The sequence below is a fragment of the Mytilus californianus genome, unplaced genomic scaffold (genome assembly GCF_021869535.1).
Source record: "Mytilus californianus isolate M0D057914Y unplaced genomic scaffold, xbMytCali1.0.p SCAF_5, whole genome shotgun sequence".
Classification (NCBI taxonomy): Eukaryota; Metazoa; Mollusca; class Bivalvia; order Mytilida; family Mytilidae; genus Mytilus; species Mytilus californianus.
Window position 1 is genome coordinate 86,758,492 of NW_026262701.1, and position 15,565 is coordinate 86,774,056.

The 15,565-nt window shown below is 32.9% G+C and overlaps 1 protein-coding gene across 1 annotated transcript in view; it reads right to left on the reverse strand.

The window, feature by feature from the left end:
• The window catches only part of LOC127701706 (dynein axonemal heavy chain 8-like), a 166,696-nt gene that overhangs the window by 73,997 nt on the left and 77,134 nt on the right, over window positions 1-15,565 (reverse strand). Inside the window, exons 38-46 of the mRNA XM_052205709.1 lie at window positions 12,611-12,835; window positions 12,089-12,261; window positions 11,306-11,484; window positions 9,959-10,146; window positions 6,474-6,668; window positions 5,405-5,539; window positions 2,408-2,569; window positions 1,013-1,259; window positions 274-515 (exon numbers count right to left, since the gene is read on the reverse strand). Of these exons, the coding sequence (XP_052061669.1) occupies window positions 274-515; window positions 1,013-1,259; window positions 2,408-2,569; window positions 5,405-5,539; window positions 6,474-6,668; window positions 9,959-10,146; window positions 11,306-11,484; window positions 12,089-12,261; window positions 12,611-12,835 (1,746 nt within the window). The remainder of the gene's footprint in view (window positions 1-273; window positions 516-1,012; window positions 1,260-2,407; window positions 2,570-5,404; window positions 5,540-6,473; window positions 6,669-9,958; window positions 10,147-11,305; window positions 11,485-12,088; window positions 12,262-12,610; window positions 12,836-15,565) is intronic.

Consider the following 15,565-nt stretch of genomic DNA (forward strand, 5'->3'; position numbering starts at 1 on the left):
AGACATTTGTTTATGGTAGCCAGGTTTATAAAGTTATGTTCGCCAAATGGCCACCGACAGTGAATTTTAGGTTACCAGGCTACTGTTTTAGTTGTCTAAACTGAGAGCTGGGAATGATTATTTGGGCAATAGAATAACAAAATAATGTCCAATTCCTACTTAAAAGTAAACCATAGCACTTCAGCATTACCTCTGAGGTACTTCAATGTATCTAATAAATTATAGTTACAATGTTGCCATAGAACTTAAACAATAACTGCCTTAAAAGTATACCTGTAATATAGGCCTCCAATCTAAAGCAGATGAGCTCATGTAAACCATACCATTTCTAGAGACTGTAGCTGGTGATGCATTGTCAATGTTATGTACTTCAAAGACGATCTTACACTGAGGTGCCATTGGTATACGATCTCCATTAGCCAAAGTTAAAGTCTTATTGTCATCAAGTACAGAATTCAAGTTCTCAATCCAGATTGCATCTACAGGTCCATCTAATACAATCCAAACATTTTCTCCTATAGTGAAAGATATGTATAGTTATTGTAATTATAACTACTAGACTGAGCATGCCATAAAGGTTTTATTTAATTTAAAGCTTAATATATCAAATTATTCTCATTCACTATAATAGAACCAAAAATAATAGATTATGGACACCATTAGTCTCCATTGATTCCTCCTCTTCACTTATTTCTTCATGTCCTTGCCTCTTTATATCGTTTCAAATAAAATAAAACTCCCAAATTTATAGACGCATTAGCACTTTTGGGTCATGCAACAATCCCTTTTTAATTTTGATGTCAAATGTTTTAAATTGTGATGCAAATTTTGCGGGAACTTGTGAGGTTTTAAGTAATGGCAAACAAATTTCCATTAAAGGGTAAATGCATCTATTCTTCTTGAAGGATTCTACTTTCTGCCTCTAAAAACAAATCAATGTAGCATTTTTTGCCATTTAACAAATGCTTCTTAATTGTTTCACATGTTTAGTTCTTTCAGAGACAAAAACAACCTTTTTTAGCTTTAAGTGTTCTTCTCCACAAAGTTGAGAAAATGCCATCAGTCCAGTCATTTGTAGCTACATCTAAACGTCCAAACATCTGAGGTGCAGTAATAGCCTTTGGATTCATTCTCATTTCTCTGTGTGGAGCTCCACAATCTGCCATTGATTTCATCAGTACATAAATACAGCAGGACTTTCCTGCTCCACTTGGACCAAGGGTCATCATACCATGACGTACCCTCTGTGTTTCAAAAAGCTGAAATATATGAGATAATACATTGTATAATTTTGAAAAATTCACTGGCTCCTAATATATCTCCTGTGCTGCTTATCTGTTAAAATAATTGCCATAGTCTGGCTTAAAAATTTTCAAATTGAATATTGTCCTACATAAAATTACTCAATCTGGTTAGGTCTATATCATTCTTCAACATTTCACCAATTTTAAAAGACAAGTACACACCAATAGTTCAAGGGGTCTCCAAAAATACCACCCTCTTGTCCCACTCAAACATTTCTTTAAACTACTCTAGTCCTGAAGTGAAATAATTGGAGAATGTGTCCATGGGACACAGATGATGCCCCTGCTTGCATATAACGTTATAAAGGGACATAACTTTTGAACTGTAAAAGTGACGGCATGCAAATTCAAAATTTATCTGTGTTTTATTTATAAAGGGGCATAACTCTAGAACGGTAAAAGTGACACCAGCCAAATTTGACCTTGATCTGTGTTTTGTGGTAATAAGCATTGTGAATAAGTTTCTTAACATTTGGTTGAGGCAAAAAAAACTAAAGTTAGAGAACAGAAACTAATTTTGGGACGTATTTACGGACGGACAGAAAAGGGTAACACTTAAAGCAGGGGCATAAAAATATGACCCGAACCTATCAATTTTATTTTCAGCTAAAAAGAATTTATTGAAATACTTGTTAATTCATGCATCAAAATTTCTTCAGATTTTTCTCCTACATGTATGAAAATTTTACATAAACCTAATAAATCACAAGTTTCAACACGTCTGACTTGAACATTACAAAACCACTATAAACTTGACCATAGTAACTCTGAAATTGTTCATTCAAATTTCCATGTTATTGTGAGTCTAGAAGATTCATAAAATGGCATTAACACAACATACATTATAAAGAACAACAACTTTTATTTAATCAGCTGGAACTACCAAATATTGTAAGAAGAGTGTCCCCTGTCTAGTCCACAAAGTAGTGAGGTCTCACGAAAATACAACTAAAATGTAAATAATTTAAAAAGGCTTTAGGAATTACCACTTATGGATGAAGTCCAAGTACAACTTCAGTTTTTAACAATATGAATATCTTAAAATTTTTAGAGCTTGTGTTTTATTGGCAATTCTCAAAATAAGGCTTTTAAACAATATTAACCTGCACAAGTTTCAAATTCCATGGTGGATGGTTGATAAGCCCAGCAGCCTCAACTTGGTTTGCTATGGCAACTTGAAGATCAGCATAGGTAGCACTGTCAAGAATAATTCCAGGGAACAAATCTGCTATTAAACTCATGAACAATGGTTCATCTTCATCAACCTAAAATACAAGAAAATTAAAACATGTCTCTTTCCTTCCCAATACTCTCAGATGCCAGAATATTTTTTTATCAAAGCCTTGGCTCATATCAAAAGCGACAAAATGATGAAGATGTCACAAGCAAAAAAAATAATAATCACATGTTTTAAAATGTGTATCATGATCACTGAACAGTCAAACAAATTGACATGATTGTGTACATTTAAATTTATAGATCGGAAGGTGATTTGAGCCTCGTTAAGGGTTACAGGTAAATTTACCTAAATAAAAATTAAACAAACTTTAAATGCGAGTTATTTTCAGTTTCTTTATAAAAATCATTCGAGTATTATACAACATGGCTACGACACCTAAATGTAAAAGGAGAATTTTGGAAAATCATTCTGCTTCGCCTTCACCAAAACGGGCTAGAAAGGATTTAAGTTTAGACAAAAAGTTAAATTTGATTAAAGACTCAGACAAAATTCCAAAATTAACCCAAAAACAACTTGGTGAGAAGTATGGGATCAACAGAAAATTTTTAGAAAACCACACCAATCAAATCTTGATAATTTCATTGAACAAGTTTAACTCCTACCTGAAATTTATTGTAAATTATTTATCATGGTATGATGTGTTATATTAAATGTATTTCATCATATAATAGATATAGGAAGATGTGGTATGAGTGCCAATGAGACAACTCTCCATCCAAGTTACAATTTATAAAAGTAAACCATTATAGGTCAACCATACTTTTACATACAAGTCTCATAAATTAAACCGTCATACATATACATTCATTGTTGGGTTGCTGTTTCATTAATGTTAACCCCACATCTCCGTTTTATTTATCTTAATGAAAGATCAGACACTCCATTCCACTATGATTTAATTGTGTTAAGAATATTTTAACAGTGGCAGTGATAATAAATTAATAGTTGAATTAAGCTGTCATTTGTCTTCTAAAATTGAAACACTGTATCATTCTGGTTGCAAAGAAGCATCTCTTGGAATCCAGGTTTTATCAATATTTACTTCAAGCATTCTTGCAGACAATCTGACATATACATGAATCACATCACATTATGCTAAACAACCTCTAGATCTCCACTAAAGCTGGGAAGGATTGATAAGGATGGATTTAAGTATTTCTTTAGGATCTAATGTCTTAACTCTTCAAACAAGATCATGTCTGTACTTGGGACTGTGTATTCAAAAGAATGTGTTTGCGCCGAGTAATATCTGTCATGTACAGAACTTTGTCTATGGGAAGCAAATGAAACATGTGATGATATTAATTGGTGTTTTGAAATTACGACAGAAATGATGATAAAATACAGGATATAATATCAAAATTAATAGATGTTTTTATATATCTATGAAACAAAAGCAATGCGAGGTATGTGTAAAAGAGACAACAAACCAACAGTACAATAAAACCCAAAAGACACTTCAAGTTGAACATATGTTCTTCAACAGTAATGTCTTTACCATTTTCAACCCTAACATGGTTTTGACTATAAAAACAAAGAACTTTTCAATTGATAGATTTACTATTTGATCATTTTTGATGAATCTATATCATTGTTGTACAGTGGAACCTCGTTAAGTCAAAGTCAAAGGGACCTGATGAATGTATTCGACTTATCCAAGGTTTGACTTATCCGAGGTTGAGTGTGTTGTCATAAATTTGGAATGCATGAAATATGGTATGAAATTTGTGTAAACTAGATATTTTTAACAGTTTGTCTTTCTTCGATATGACAATACATGATTGTATATTCAATCTCCATATTTTTGGTCCATCATATAAATTAAATACGCAAGTACAGATACAAAACATTCACAAATAAAATCAATACGCAAATATTTACAACGGTCAGTCAATATAAATTATGGAATCACTCGCGGTAGAAAACTAGTTCTGAAAGATCTGTGATGAGGGTCGTCTGCTTTGCATTCAATTATTGTAAATTCATCATAATTGTCTTAATCTTTTTATTTATTGCAGTTAATGAATTTTAATTCAGATTCATTTAATCTTGGTTTAAATCATTTAAATTCGTTTCGTTTTATATCGGGTGAAATATGTTCAGCACCCTAAAGTTCCCCTTGGATGATCAACAAAGATGTTAATTACCAGTCACTATTTATAAACATGTCATTTTAACTGTTATACTAACAATATAAAAATAAGGAGATGTGGTATGATTGCCAATGAGACAACTATCCACCAAAGTTCAAATGAAGTGGAAGTATGTTTATACTGCTTTAATCTCGTATGAAAATGATAAGGTTACATAAGAAAAACATCTGATTTGAATTTTTATCTTTACGTCTGCATCTTTAGAAATCTTTTACTTTCGAAATTCAAGACATCAGGGTCAATTTACATTATTTTTACATCGACTGGACTATAAAATTTACTCGACTTAACCGAGAATTCGAATCCGACACATCAGAGGTAAATATGCATTGATCAAATGGGAACTTTACCAGGAATGAGAAATTACTTTGACTCATCCGAGTTTTCAACACAACCGAGTTGGACACAAAGAAGTTTGACTGTCTATGTTGCAGTACATGTAAAAATAATATTCTGCATGTAAATTGATCTTACTGAGAAAAAAATACTAAATGTATGCTTTCAAACTTTCAAATTAGATCTTTTTTCAACTAACCCCCAAAACATACTACTTAAGAATCATTTGTGAAAAATCAAGCATGGTACCAAAACATATTTTAATATTATCTGAATGCTTTTACTTTAAATTAGAACTTTGTGGGACACCATCAATAACTTCAACTTGACCTTAACATTAGAGACAAAACTCAATAAAACACTATACTTACAAGTTTAGACAGGTTCATGTCTCTCAATACTCTCATTACAATAGTATTTTCTGTTTCTGTAGGTCGAGCTCTTTTTTGAGCTCCAAGTGTTCTCAATACAGATAATATATTTCTCAAACCGAAGTCATAATGCACCTGTTAAATATTAAAAGTCCATGCACATGTTCTGGATAGAAACAGTCATAAGTTTTTAAATGCTATAGTAAAACTGTATTTGAAAATAAATGAAAAGTCATTATTATATATTTGTAACACTCAGAAACGTGTCCAATTGACGTCATAGTCACTGAACTCCAAAATATATATAGTTGATGAAGGACGCCAAAACGTTCTTCCTTGATTGTAATTTTTCAAAGGATGCTGTTTTGTTGTTGTAAAAAGTGGGCAGTAGGACAATAGCTCTTTAAAGGGCTTGGGTTCCACGATTTGAAGCAAAAAGGGCACAGAATGAAAAATAAAAAGTGCGGGTGATCAGGCAGCCAAATTTGAAAATTGCCAAGACAGAAAACTGTTATGAAATAGTTTTCTAGAATTTCTTTTTTTCATTTCAGTTATAACAAGTATGTTTTTCTACAAATATTGATTACTATTTTGTTTATTTATTAATCAAAATAAAGTTACCAATTTAAAATAGATTCAATTAACATTTTGGACCTCTATTAAACCATCTCTGCAAATTTATGAAGCCTCTATTTGATTTTACTTCTTTTACTTTGAAGTCAGCATCTTTTTTAAATCTTCGTGAATTGTGCCATGTTTTGGGGAGATATAATTTTGTGAACATGTTTAAGGGATTGGCCACATTTTGGGGGTTGGACACATATGAGAGTGTTACATATTTATTGTCTGAATGAATTTAATGCTTAAGAGTTAATGAACATTTTATTGGTCTTCATAAAAATAAATTTTCAAAGATGTTTTTACTTTGTTATCCTGTATGATATATTTCTAAACAATATGCTTTAGTTTTATTAACTAACCTGAAAACTGATTATTAGTGTTTTTATCTAATAAACAACCCAACGTGTTGGGATCGAATATTGCTATTGCTTAATTCTTAACGTCTAACCTGCTTTGAAAGCTGTTCTTCACATAGTTTGTAAAGAGTGTAAAATTTCTGGGCAAGAATGACATTTTCAATGAAACCACATGCAGCTAGTTTTACTCTCATAATAATCTGTCTGTCTGGCACCATCATGGATACGGTACGAAACTGTATTTTCAAGTTCTCTGGTAATTCCTGACGACCTGCATAACCAGGGTTCTAAAACAAAGCAATTTCATAATGATCAGAACATTTGTGAGTAACATAAAGTCCTTTTGAAAAAGTTCAATATGCCAGAGGCCGCAAAATAAATTGGAATTTCGTCAACTATTGTAAAGAACCATAAAACTGGGTTTTCAGCCTGCTACTGTTGTTGATAATTTCAATTAAAGAAATTATTTTATTTTGGAAATATAAAGAAACTTAAAATTGTTTATATAACTGTTATCTAACATACAAGATCAATTCAAAATTTAAATAACAATTTCAAATTTAAGTCATTCACAACATGTCTAAACAAAGGACTATGTACACCTTGAGATATGATATTGACACTTCTCCATTATAGAAGAAATTCGGTTGACCTCTAGATGTCTTATTTAGGACTATTCCATTAAAAAGAATGTACCAGGGTCGGACGGCAATTATAAAAAATCCCGTTGGTTGTTGATGTGTTGAAGTGTGTATGGCCAGTGGCCCTTGGTGTTTAGAGAAACTAAGTATTGTTGGTTGTTGGTCTTCTTTGACAGTCATTTTTCGTGACTGTCGGTTTCAATGTGTTATTTTCCGTTATTTATTATTATTTGTTTTTGCAAGGACTTATATAACCGATTGTTTTTTGTCTCCTGCTCTTATCGTGATATTTTGGAAAACATAACTGTTCCCGAGACTTACACAGCGGAAGGCGTAACCGTTGTATTCTACCTATGGTACCAGTTCCGGAAGTGCAAGAGTTACTTCCCTTTAATGACAAGCACATGGGGAACGATGTCAAATTCTCTTGAAAATTAAAGAACCTTAGTGAGCGCGCTCGCATACCCCACGTCCCCACATTGTCATTGGAGAAATAAAATAAGTGTAAGAAAAAAAAATTGTATCAGAAAAAAAAATTGTATCATAATTTCCTGTCAATATGCACATCTCCATAGTATGTCCTTATTATCTACACAGTTTCATGAAATTCTGTTGTGTGGTTTGAGAGGAGTTGGGATGACAAAAGGTTGCAGTAGTATATTGGGCAAATAAGTTCAAAGGGGCGTAACTCCTGGAAAAAAAATTGAATCGTAATTTCCTGTCGATATGCACATCTATGTAGTATGTCCTTATTATCTGAAAAGGTTTCATGAAATTCTGTTGTGTGGTTTGAGAGGAGTTGTGATGACAAAAGGTTGCAGTAGTATATTGGGCAAATAAGTTCAAAGGGGCGTAACTCCTGGAAAAAAAATTGAATCGTAATTTCCTGTCGATATGCACATCTACATAGTATGTCCTTATTATCTACACAGTTTCATGAAATTCTGTTGTGTGGTTTGAGAGAAGTTGCGATGACAAAAGGTTGCAGTAGTATATTGGGCAAATAAGTTCAAAGGGGCGTAACTCCTGGAAAAAAAATTGAATCGTAATTTCCTGTCGATATGCACATCTACATAGTATGTCCTTATTATCTGAAAAGGTTTCATGAAATTCTGTTGTGTGGTTTGAGAGGAGTTGCGATGACAAACTGTTGCAGTAGTACATTAAAGTAAATAAGTTCAAAGGGGCGTAACTCCTAGAAAAAGAATTGAATCGTAATTTCCTGTCGATATGCACAACTACATATTATGTCCTTTTTATCTAAAAAGGTTTCGTGAAATTCTGTTGTGTGGTTTGAGAGGAGTTGCGATGACAAGAAACAGGACTGACGGACTGACGGACAGACACTGGACGGACGGACGGACGGACAGACAACGGACGGACGGGTCAAAAACATTATACCCTCCGCAACTCGTTGCGTGGGGTATAATAATATTTGTAGGTTCAAATTAGCAGTGGTCCGAGGTTCGTGACCTTCCACTATTGCAATCGGACTTCGTTTGGTGACTAGCTAGGCCCGACGGACTTTCGATTTGAAAGAAAATAAAAATTTACTATGGCAACCTTTTTAACCATCAGTATGGTCATTTTAAAGCCATATTACTATTGAGATTGTACACTCTCCAGGGATTTTTCTAGCATTCCACAGGGTCCAAATACCGGACCCATTCCTATTGGCAATGTCAAATACCCTACGTTTTTCCCAATTTTCAATTTGGGACCAAAACTTCCAAACGATCTCAACATTTATTTTTATCTTTATTATTCATGACAGCGATGCTCAGTTTGTTCAACCGCTAGCTTTATACTGAAAATTGCCAACAAGTAATGTGTAAATACGAGTAAATCGTATCTTACTGACAAAAACAACATTGAAAAACAATGGATGCCATAAACCGGAAATGAAGTCGATTACAATACCGGATCAGATTCCGGGGTCGGATAAGGGTAATTCCGGGTTTGCCGATCAAATACAATAAAAAAAATAATAATTCCAGGCAGGTGACAAAATACATCTATGATGATGAAATATAAACACTAGAATTGAAAACCAAAAGATATATGGAAAAGAAAGAAAAAGCATGAAATATTTTATACAGAAACTCAAAATAACTTTTAGTTCACAAATTTTCATGTCAAAATCCGATGAAATGTGACAGTAATTTTCTTTATCATTAATAAATGTTGATATTACATGTAGATGTTTTTATAGAGTATACATATATCTACAATTCCAAGAGGTCATTTCTTCTCAATTTTGAACGGCCAGTAAAAATCTGGAAGTTTCTTACTTTATTTTTACAAAGGAACTAATATAATAGTGCAACTAGATATGATACATTTAAACAGCTTTGAATTTGAACTGTTACATTAATTATATACTCGGGTATGAATTGAACAATATAAAAAAAAAAGATACAAATAGCCCTTTATATCATAGTAATAACCAAACATTGTAGCTCCTTGACCCTGTCCACCCCCTCTAAATTGTCCAGCAACTATAATGTTTAAATAACAATTCCTTTGGTTGTGGTAAATTAGAATAAAATAAGTTAGATATATTCCAGTTGGTTCTTGTATTGTTATGAAACAACTTCCTGTTGGTTGGTGTTAAGATACATGGTACATTCCTCTTGGTCATGGGGGTACTTAAAAATTGCCTTCCGACCCTAGTACCTCCTTTTTAATGGAATAGCCCTTATATAAAAAAAAGGAAATATGGTATGATTGCCAATGAGACAACTATCCACCAAAGTTTAAATGAAGTAGATGTAAGCAATTATAGGCTACCATACAGCCTTCAACAATGAGAAAAATTCGTACTGTATAGTCGGCTATAAAAAGTATTATTGTTTTTCTTATATTGCTGTCTCATTGATGTGTACCCAAAACCTTCCTTTATTCATTCTAATAACATATGTTCAGCATTCACCTACCATTGTCAAGAATATACCAAATTCAGGGTTGAGTTCTACTATGTCACCATCAGTAAATACAAACTCTTTCTTCCTGTCCTTCTTGGCACTTAATACAATATAAATTTGCTGAGCAGCTACAGATAAAACGGGTAACTCAATTCTGTTAAATTCATCAAAACATCCCCACGAACCAGACTGAGCAAGTCCTGCAATATCAAATATACAAAACAGAATTTATCTGTGTTCTTTCAACAGAGGAATTGGCAGCTTGAAAATACATTGTACTTCAAATGATTGAAATAAAAAGTTATAAAAATATGAGGTTTTATGTAAATTCAGTCAAAAGGAGTGGTAAGGGCCGATTTTGGTCTCAAAATTCAAGTTCATTTGATGAAAGATTTTGGACACTTTTTAAAAACTTAAGTGTCTACCTCAGTCGATTCAATCAGTTTATGTGAAAGATTTGAACTGACTTAGTCATTAAAGACGCTCAAATTCAAGCTTAAATATGAAAAATCTATCAAATATGCCATAATATGTCACTTTTCAGATGGTTTTTGTTAAAAATGAAAGTGGCTGCATCCGTGTTCATTCTCAACCTTTATATATGTCATGTATTATCATCAAATACAACTTACGATTAAATATAAAGAATGAACACAAATGCGGCCACTTCCATTTCAGACAGAAACTGTCTAAAAATTAACCAAAATGCTAAAATTTCGAAGATTTCAGTAATCTAACATGACTTAATGATGCAAGTAGTCAAAAACAGCACATATTTATGTAACAGAAGTATTCTTCTTTCCAATAAATAGCTAAAAATTTACATTTTAACAATTTTGTAAAACTGCTATATTTTGGGGCCAAAAAAGGGTCTTACTGGGCCTACTCCTTTAATGAAGGTGCCAAATACACACAACAGTGAAACAATTTAATAATATGAAGAAGTATAACACCATAATCAAATTGAATCTATAAAATTAGAATATCATGTTTTGCCCAGCAACCTGAAAATGTCATAAAAAGGTCACACCTATATATGAAAGGAAACTCCATGTTGAAGACAAAACTTGTAAACTTAAATTTGAGATTTTATAGTAACTTAAAACTTATACAAAAAAATAAATGATGCATCGACCAGTGAATCTGTGTACATAATATCTTTGACAATAATCAATATTTATCGGCAAGTAATAAAGAAAAGGGAAGATATTGGAACATTTTCTCTCCTGAGTTGGAGATTGATCTCCCCCTTTTAAAATAGGAGTTAGGTTTTTAGAATAAGGTTTGCATAGTTTACACTAGTTGGATGTGTGAATACAATATCAGTTAGTCATAAGGCACAGATATAAATATGATTACCTTTGTAAATTCTGCCAAGTCCTCTAAAATCCATCTGATCAGAGCAGTTGAAGACAACAACATATTTCCCTAGAGCTTTACCCATGTCTTTAGTTGTCTCTGTTTTTCCTGTACCTGCGGGTCCAGCTGGAGCACCTCCCATTGACATTCCTAAAGCTTGTGCAAGGGTAATGTAACACCTAAATTAACAAAGGGTCAACTATAATATCTGAGCCAAATTATAAACAGTTGAAAATTAAGGAGTAACTCAAGAAACAAGATGTCTGTATCCTTACTTCAACTATATTTGTCTCATAACTCAAGAATACAAATCTGAAAATTGTCAACATTGAAAGGGAGATATTGTTTATTGTTAAAGCTTGTTATCATTAGATTGATTAATTGGTGTTTAACACCACTTTCAGCATTATTGTGCTATTTTGTGGCGTTCAGTTTTTATTGGTGGAGGAAGCCGAGTGCCCTAGAGAACCACGACCTTCAGTAGGAAAACTGACAATCCTAGTTAACTAAGATTTGAGTCCAGCACACCTGCCACATGCGGGATTCAAACTCACAACCTCAGTGTTGACAGGCTAGTGATACAGTAGTTTGACTAATTAGATCACTCTGCCACCGAGGCCACTTATATCATTAGGGGAACAGACTGTTTATATTTGGTAAAAATATTTCAAATAATAGCAAACACAATAAAGACATACATTATCACAATAAATTATACATCATAAAATATTTTTTGGTCAAAATGTTATTTTTTTTGTAAAAGAAAATAATTCCTATGTGTACCTGTCAGTAAGTGGTGTAATGACCAATCTGTCTGTACATCCTAGAAATTCATTCTGGTAAATAAAGTCTACATCAGTGATCGATACAATACACTGGTCTGTGTCTTCTTTGAAATAAAACCTTGCTTGTTTCAACCATTCAAAGTCAGTTGGCGATTTTATGTGCATTTTTGTCTGAAATGGTCATAGTAACAGAACAATAGTCACAATTTTAAATTCATATTTACATTTTACTTCATTACAAAGGACTGACAATTTCTTATACATAAACACAATATATAACAATGCACAACACATTTAAATTGTCAATGCAAGTTATAAAATAAAGTCTTCTATAATAAAAGTCACATTCTACATGAAATTAAATGAACATTTTAAAATAGGCCATCAACATAAGAATTGACATAAAAAAAATAAATCCTAACCAACAGTAGTCCCAAGTCTTTTGAAAATAAAAGAAGGACATATATTTGCTGACATAGCCAGCAGTCTAGTGTAATGTTTAGAGAATTTCATAACTCACCAAATCATCAAAGATATCCCTCTGATGTACATGAATTGTAACAAGGGTCTCATACTTAATTCTCTCAAACTTGGTGAGATCATGAGTAGTTTGATCAATCAGTTTGTTCAACATGTCAAGAAATCTCTGGTTAGTTGTTGGCATAATTTTCTTATCCCCTCTTGCATGCTGTAGAGCCAATTCTGCATCTCTTGTCCAGATCATTTGAATTCCCAGCAACCCAACCTACAATAAATTCATACAGATCAAACATTTATATTTACTTCAACCTATTATCAAAAGTTCACACATAATTATATGTAATTGGCCAAAGATCAACATAATATTAAAGGAAAACCTAGTGCATTTGTCTTTAATTGACCTTTGTTCCTACCTCAAAAACAGTGGCTTCATATGTTTAATACCAGATGGGTAACACTTACTGAAGAGAAAATCCTAAACAATCATAGGTATGTATGTTCTATGTTCCTTCATAATTTCAATTAACCCTTTCACCGATAGCTGCCCTGACAGAAGCTACTCTGAGACGATGGCTTCCCTGGCTACTATGACTCAAGTGGGAGATCTTCATAATAAATATCAACTAGAGGCTCTAAAGAGCCTGTGTCGCTCACCTTGGTCTATGTGCATATTAAACAAAGGACACAGATGGATTCATGACAAAATTGTGTTTTGGTGATGGTGATTTGTTTGTAGATCTTACTTTACTGAACATTCTTGCTGCTTACAATTATCTCTATCTATAATGAACTTGGCCCAGTTGTTACAGTGGAAAATATTTTGTAAAAATTTACAAAAATTTACAAAATTTATGAAAATTGTAAAAAATTGACTATAAAGGGCAATAACTTCTTAAGGGGTCAATTGACAATTTTGGTCATGTTGGCTTATTTGTAGATCTTACTTTGCTGTACCTTATTGCTGTTATAACCAAAAGCTGCAAAATTTTCTTAAAATTACCAATTCAGGGGCAGCAACCCAACAACATGTTGCTTGATTGGTCTGAAAATTTCAGGGCAGGTAGATCTTGACCTAATGATCATTTTATCCTCGTCAGATTTGCTCTAAATGCTTTGGTTTCAGAGATATGAGCCAAAAACTGCATTTTACCCTATGTACTATTTTTTAGCCATGTCGGCCATCTTGGTTCGCAAGCAGGGTCATCGGACACATTTTTTAAACTAGACACCCTAATGATGATTGTGGACAAGTTTGGTTAAATTTGTCTTAGTAGTTTCAGAGGAGAAGATTTTTGTAAAAGATTACAAAAATTTACGAAAAATGGTTAAAAATTGACTATAAAGGGCAATAACTCCTTAAGGGGTCAACTGACCATTTTGGTCATGACAACTTATTTGTAGATCTTACTTTGCTGAACATTATAGCTGTTTACAGTTTATCTCTATCTATAATAATATTCAAGATAATAACCAAAATCGGCAAAATTTCCTTAAAATTACCAATTCAGAGGCAGCAACCCAACAACGGGTTGTCCGATTCATCTGAAAATTTCAGGGCAGATAGATCTTAACCAGATTAACAATTTTACCCCCATGTCAGATTTGCTCTAAATGCTTTGGTTTCAGAGATATAAGCCAAAATCTACATTTTACCCCTATGTTCTATTTTTAGCCATGGCGGTCATCTTGGTTGGTTGGCCGGGTCACCGGACACATTTTTTAAACTAGATACCCCAATGATGATTGTGGCCAAGTTTGGTTAAATTTGGCCAAGTAGTTTCAGAGGAGAAGATTTTTGTAAAAGTTAACGGACGACGGACGCCAAGTGATGAGTAAAGCTCACTTGGCCCTTTGGGCCAAGTGAGCTTATAAAAACTTGTCTGTTGTTATTTTTGTTTTTATTTTACTCACTAACACCATGTACATAGTTTTGTTCATGTTTTGATAGTTTTTTCTTCATAAAAATTCAAAATTTGCAAATTTTCGGCATTATTTGAATGAAATTCTCAAAATTCAACCTTTTAACCCAAAATCGTAATTTTTTAACCCAAAATGGCAAAAGTTTGAAAAATTCAATGAGGCTGTACAAATTCCTTACATTGAACGATGTCCATTCCAAGTGTTTTTGTACATAAAACGGCATTTTATGTCAAACTAGAGGCTCTTAAGAGCCTGTGTCGCTCACCTTGGTCTATGTGCATATTAAAACACATGGATTCATGACAGAACTGTGTTTTGGTGATGGTGATGTGTTTGTAGATCTTACTTTACTGAACATTCTTGATGCTTACAATTATCTCTTTCTATAATGAACTTGGCCCAGTAGTTTCAGTGGAAATTATTTTGTAAAAATTTACAAAATTTATGAAAATTGTTAAAAATTGATTATAAAGGGCAATAACTCCTTAAGGGGTCAATTGACCATTTTGGTCATGTTGACTTATTTGTAGGTCTTACTTTGCTGTACATTATTGCTGTTTACAGTTTATCTCTATCTATAATAATATTCAAGATAATAACCAAAAGCTGAAAAAATTTCGAAAAATTACCAATTCAGGGGCAGCAACCTAACAACGGGTTGCCTGAATGGTCTGAAAATTTAAGGGCAGATAGATCTTGACCTAATGAACAATTTTCTTTTTTGAAAGATTTGCTCGAAATGCTTTAGGTTTAGATATATGAGCCAAAAACTGCATTTTACCCTATGTACTATTATTAGCCATGTCGGCCATCTTGGTTTGCGGGCGGGGTCATCAGACACAATTTTTAAACTACATACCCTAATGATGATTGTTTACAACTTTGGTTAAATTCATCTTAGTAGTTTCAGAGGAGAAGATTTTTGTAAAAGATAACAAAAATTTACGAAAAATTGTTAAAAATTGACTATAAAAGGGCAATAACTCCTTAAGGGGTCAACTGACTATTTTGGTCATGTTGACTTATTTGTTGAACTTACTTTGCTGAACATTATTGCTGTTTACAGTTTATCTCT